Source organism: Pundamilia nyererei, unplaced genomic scaffold (assembly GCF_000239375.1).
Source record: "Pundamilia nyererei isolate P.nyererei 1_Seehausen unplaced genomic scaffold, PunNye1.0 scaffold00379, whole genome shotgun sequence".
Classification (NCBI taxonomy): Eukaryota; Metazoa; Chordata; class Actinopteri; order Cichliformes; family Cichlidae; genus Pundamilia; species Pundamilia nyererei.
This window is the reverse complement of record NW_005187780.1, coordinates 314,206-320,174: the sequence shown is the minus strand read 5'-3', so window position 1 is coordinate 320,174 and position 5,969 is coordinate 314,206. Positions and strand designations below refer to the sequence as shown.

Here is a 5,969-nt window from a genome sequence, read left to right as displayed (position 1 = left end):
GCCACAGCCACCACCAAACAACTGAGTTGTTTTTACACATCTGCCAGCATCTGGCCAATACACCACCTTTCACTGTTTATACTGTTATAAAAAAATAAAATAAAATAAAAAATCATCGGCCCATAAAAACAAAAAATCAAATCACCGAGCAAATGCCCGGTGGGCCGATGGCCAGTCCAGCTATGGCTGCAGGAGGTGGATAAGTGGGCGAAGAGTTTGGGCTTCACTGTGAATGAAAAGCTGCCAGCTGCAACTGAAATATGACTAAAATTGAGACAGCATTTGTTGTGCTTTGATTCTGTAGAGAAACTAACAGGTTTAGACACATCGGTGACTCATTGTTACACGGCTGTCGTTCACACTCTGTTTGACACAGGAGTAAAAATGTTTGTTTGCAGAGCAGCATGTCAGCGTCACTCTGAGCTGGTGAAAGGTGTGTGTTTAAAATGCTGCTGGTCCACAGAGCCCAGCCTTGTTCACTTTGACCTGACTGAATGTGGCTTTGTGGTTTTTGCAGAGTTCAGATCGGGCACAGTGCTGACGTTTTGAAAAATAATGAGCCAGGAGTGAGACGAGGACATGAAGTAAGCTCTGTGTCTTGTTTTTGTTCCAGCATTGTTACGTAAGAGAGCGCCAGCCAGTCAGTCGGGCCCGGCTGCGCTCTTAAATCACACAATCAAACAATAAGAGCTCATTCCGAGAAAAACTCCACCAACAACAACAACCTGCCAAAAAGCGACGATGACCTGTCGTTTTATTTTTAGCTCAAGCATTACTCATGCTGACGGTGTGACTGCACAGAGACGTCTGAGTCTTAACAGCGACTGCAGTGCTCACTGAAATATCACCTGGTCAATGCACCGTCATGAAATGTTATAATGGCATTCATGGTCCTCAGAGGATGACGTCTACTGATGCTGACGGCTGGTAGATTCTGCTCACTCTGGAGGGCATGGTCATCGGCCTCTGGTAACACTGTGAGGGACCTTGATCAGGAAACGTTCTTCAGTTCATGCACAAATATGTAGGACTGCTTTCCTGCCTGGTTCTGCAGGAGGTTTCTTCCTGTTCAAAGGGAGTTTTTCCTTCTCACTGTCGCCAAAGTGCTTGCTCACAGGGGTTGTCTGATTATCTGTGTTACTATAGGGGTTTTAGCTTACAATAAAGTGCGCCCTGAGCCGACTGTTGATGTGAAATAAATAAAATGAATTAGCATCTCATAAACTGCATTTGTGGAACGTTTATAAGTGTCAGTGTTGTTTTAAATGATTAGAGGTTTATTCTAACCTAGTTTTATAAAAATGAGTGCACATTAAAGTCAGTTTAAAGACACTGAAAACCATTTTTCTGCTCCTCATTTTGTCTCGACTTCATCTGGTCCTTTAGTCTGACTTTCTAAGGAGTCTTTCCTGTTTTGGAGTTTCTATCGTTCTCCTGTTCACTGCTAGTTTACTTGGATTTCATGGCTTTTGGATCTTGGCTGTAGCCTACAGATCTCAAAGTGAAGCCGATGATTACGTGCTTCAAACCTGCATTATTTCTAACGATGGGGTTAATGTCAGTGAGAAATTCCTTGCTCACCTCTTTCACATTTTCCTGATCAATTCATGGTGTCAGCTGCTGGTAAAAATCAAGATAAAGGTTTAGTGCCGTGAGCGTTCATCAACAGTTTGATCGATCTTTGTCACCAGACGGAGGTTTGTTTTATTGTTTTGATGATAACGCTGCTCTCCAACCGTAGGTAACCTTATCACAGACAGAGGTATGCTGAGCGCTGACAGGCCTGCTGGGACTCGACTGCACAGCCTGCTGATTCAGAGAAACGTCCCCGAGGCCACAGCAAAGAGCCTCATCACACTAACTCATCCTGACACCACGAATCCCAAATCATGGCACGACCACCTGGGAGGCCTCTCAAAAGCACTGAGCAGGGCCTGAAAGCACCACTGAAAGTCTACTGAGTAATCCCTCAGGTTCTTCTTCTACCCCATCCTCCCCCTCTCCTCTTCCTCCACTCTTTCTGACAGGAAGTGAAACACAGCGCGGAGGAGAGCCGAGCTCTGAGGACTCGAATCCAGCTGGCTGAGGCAGCCCAGAAGCAGGCCAGAGGGATGGAGATGGACTACGAGGAGGTGATCCACCTGCTGGAGGCTGAGATCGCAGAGCTGAAGACTCAGAGGATGGAGCACCAGGCACCAGCCAACAAGGTGACTCACACCACATGGATCAGTTCACGGTAGGCACCGAGCAGAGCTGCTCTCTGACGATTACCGCAGAGTCCCGGTCAGCTAAGTACTTTTATTTCTCTAGATTATGTGTGAAATCATTTTCAGCTTCAGTTATGTGGCACATTTATAAAACTGGAAGGATGAGGAAGCAGGAAGGCAGCTGACTGCACCGTCCAACCAGCCACCAAGCAAACCCATTGACCCAAGACCGCAAAGATCGTCGCTGAGTCATCGTAAAATCAAACATTTCTATGATGATAGTGAAAAAACAGCAACCTTTCTGTCATGTAATGGTTTTTCTATTACTTTAGTGCAGCATGTTTGCAGCCTGGGCTTCTGTCTCTCAACACGGGAACAATGAAAGGGGAATATTAAAAATACAGGCTTTTTGTTGCCGGGTTATTGCTGCTCCAGGTCCTGGTTTCGTCTTCAGGCCTGAATGTGGGTCAGGTGTATTTGGTGACAGAGCCGCTTCCCTCTCTGACGTAGGCTTTGCAGAAATCCGCTCAGCGTTGTTTCTCTGAGCCATCGGCACAAAACAAAAGTCTGCAGAAAGAAACAAAAGTGCTCACACTGGAAACAAAGAGCTTTTGTCCAAACGCCAGAGCACGACTGCATGCAAACACTCCTCCTTTTCATTAACAGCTTTTACTGGTCACGCACCAAAGACAAGCACAGGAAATGAGACTTTTGTAAGATGTTTGGCCTCTTTGGCTCCTGTCTGTGTTTGTGGTGTCTGCTTTAGTCTCCGTGAACCAGTTCATCGAACACTAATTTACAGTTAAATGACCTGTTTCAGGGTTGCCGGCTCCACTGCTTTTAATTTAACATATTTATGATCGTTTTAAAAAGCGCTGAGAAAGGGAACTGAAAAGGTTGGACGTGTAACAGCCAGTTACAGTTAAAGCAGAAACAGGAGCCAAAAATGAGCTTTTTGTTTTACTGAAGAGAAGCTTGATGCAAAAGTATTTAAACAGACAGGGAGGAAGCGGTGACACCCGAGGGGGGTAGCTCAGCAGGTAATCACAGTGGGAAAAACTGTGGGCAGGAAGTAAGGACTACTTTCTTTAAAGGACGAGATGTGAAACAGGAAGTGCACAAGACGTGACCCCAGATGGAATCAGTCTTCTATTCCCATCAGGCTGTCCGGTGCATGGGTCACTTCGGAAAAGATGGTACTCGACGGACTTCCAGAAGTCGACCAATCAGAGCAAAGAGACATGCAGAGGATGAGCGCAGGCCAACACGAGATAAATAAACTCCATTAGGGTTTAGCATTAAAAATATGGAGCTGGAAAAGCAAGGAGACGAAGATCATAAATGTCCAGAACCTGAATGTTTTTGATCTCAGGAGGAGTCGGACGAGCTGAAGAAGAGAGCGGCCGTCCTGGAGTGTCAGCTGCGGAAGAGCGAGGCGGCCAAAAAGGGTTTCGAGATGTCAACGGGAAAACTGCTGAGCTTTGTGGAGGTAAAACTTTTCAGCTTTCAGACATCACGATACAGCAACACTTTCAAAAATAGTTTCATTCACAGTCATTGTTTGTAGGGGAAAGACTCCCATTGGCCCAAATGGCAAAGGTCATCTTTAAAAGCAGATGAGGTTTGAATGGAGATCACAGAGTGAGAAGTAAGAGATGCGCTCGCTGCTGCTGTGGGTTTGAAATCAGATCCTTTCATCAGTGTTGACTGTCGACAGAGAAAATAATGGCCTTCAGATAACTCTCATACCGAGGAGACGTTTTACATGAAAAGATGTTTTCAGCAGGATTATTTCTGTTTATGAAATAAGTTTTTGGTGCAGCTGGAAAACAAAATAAAAGACAAAGAAGAAAACAAACAACCTTCTTTTTTGTTTGTTTGTTTCTGCAGAATGTTCAGGAGTTCCTACTCGAAAGTCACGGCCCCCCAAAGAGCTACAGGTAGAGTGTGTGTGTGTGTGTGTGTGTGTTCTTGTAAATATATCCTTGTGAGAACCATTGTAAATGTTTCACCTTGTGAGGTCCTCACTGTGATAAAGGACTTCACTGTTAGTATTCAGTAAATTTACTATAGCAAAAGTACTGCAGTAAACTCTATGGGTAAAAGAGTAGTGTATGTTAATGTACTGCAGTATGTGCAGTACTAACTGTAATGCTGTAAATGTGCAGCAGGTTTGCAGTGACGTGCTGACCAGAGCACAGAGAGTCAGTGACAACGAGTCAATGGCAATGTGAAGTTAACAGGTGGCGAGCGATTAAGAAGCTGTTGACAGACATATGAGGAGATGTTAAATAGGTTAGAGGGTTACCTTGGCAACCACATCCTGGAAAGTCCATTAAGGACAAACCATCAGCCACGACCAGCAACCAGCTGATCACTTCCTCTGCTCACCTGGTTTCTCTCATCGGTTATTTTGACATTAAAGTCGCTGAATCTTATTGACTTTCTGCTGTCATTGCTTGAGATGGGCTTATACAGAGCCTGAGAGTGCATCATCATCATTATTATTATCATTATTATTATTATTATTATGGTCCTCAGGGAATCAGCTGAATCACAAACCTGTGTGTTCGATGATAATTGAGAGCCTGCTGTTCGTTAGCGACGCGGTGGCCGTCCTAACGAGTCAATCTGCTCAGTGTGAGCTGGTAAAGCGGTCGCTATAGAAACAAGCAGCCTTCATCTGTATGTTTCATTACTGTGTGTGTGAATTTACATCAGTGTGTGTGTTTGTGTGTGTGTGTGTGTGTGTGTGTGTGTGTGTGTCCCTACCTGAACAGGGTGGTTCAGTGGAAAGAGAAACTTGAGTTCACCAAGTTTCAAACACACGGCTCAGTTTGACCCGTCAGGACAGCTCACGGGTGTGTGCACAGTATATGTAATAATGTGTGTTTACAGGTTACTGTGTGCGTGTGTGTGTGTGTGTGTGTGAATAGACTGTGACTGCGACCCCGACACCTCAGTCTGTCACGTAATGATCCAGCTGAGAGCAGAGCCCATTAGCCCAGGTTACACACACACACACTCTCTCTCACACACACACACACTCACACACACTCTCACACACACTCACACACACTCTCACACACACACACACTCTCACACACACACCATCACATCCTTTTTAAACATGAGATTCTTCTCCTTTTTTCTTTTTTTTTTTAAATCTCTGACTTCTGACCTTGTAGATTTTTAGCAGCATAGAAAACTTTACTTAGCATTTTATGTTTTGTATAGCATATAACTTGTGGGTGAGAGGTATATGTACATAAATCCATCGAGCAAATGTTTGGCTCTTCCAAAAGCACCTGTTCCAGCTGTCAGTCCTGTTGTATCAGCAAAATGTATAAAAACTGACGTTAAAGAGTGTTAAACAGTGAATGGTTCCTTTTTTTTTTTACACAACGAGCATTGTATTCTAGCAATATGGACTCTTTTCACTAGTCAGAAGCTCTGCAAGGTAGCTTTTCTACAACTGATGTTAGACTTGTTGTATGTTGATTTCAGTGTTGCCAACTCTGTAGCCAGAGATTTGTCTGAAATCAGAGTGAAAATGTTCCTCAAGATCCAGGAGTGTGAAATCAAATATCTTTAATATCAATTAAGTTACCTCCAGTTTCATCTGAATCCTTTAAAGAAAGTGCTTCAGATTGGCCAATGTGGCTTTGAGATTAAGGTTAAATCCCCACCAATTTGTTTATCATTCTTTTTACAGCATATTAAAAGTGAATGAAAAGAACAACCAGTTTAAAAATAGACAAA

General features: G+C 43.9%; 1 protein-coding gene across 2 annotated transcripts in view; it reads left to right on the top strand.

The window, feature by feature from the left end:
* The window catches only part of stxbp4 (syntaxin binding protein 4), a 25,780-nt gene that overhangs the window by 7,410 nt on the left and 12,401 nt on the right, over positions 1-5,969 (top strand). For both annotated transcript variants that reach the window (XM_005752778.2, XM_005752779.2), the window contains exons 3-5: positions 2,028-2,207; positions 3,580-3,696; positions 4,098-4,147. In XM_005752778.2, the coding sequence (XP_005752835.1) occupies positions 2,028-2,207; positions 3,580-3,696; positions 4,098-4,147 (347 nt within the window). The remainder of the gene's footprint in view (positions 1-2,027; positions 2,208-3,579; positions 3,697-4,097; positions 4,148-5,969) is intronic.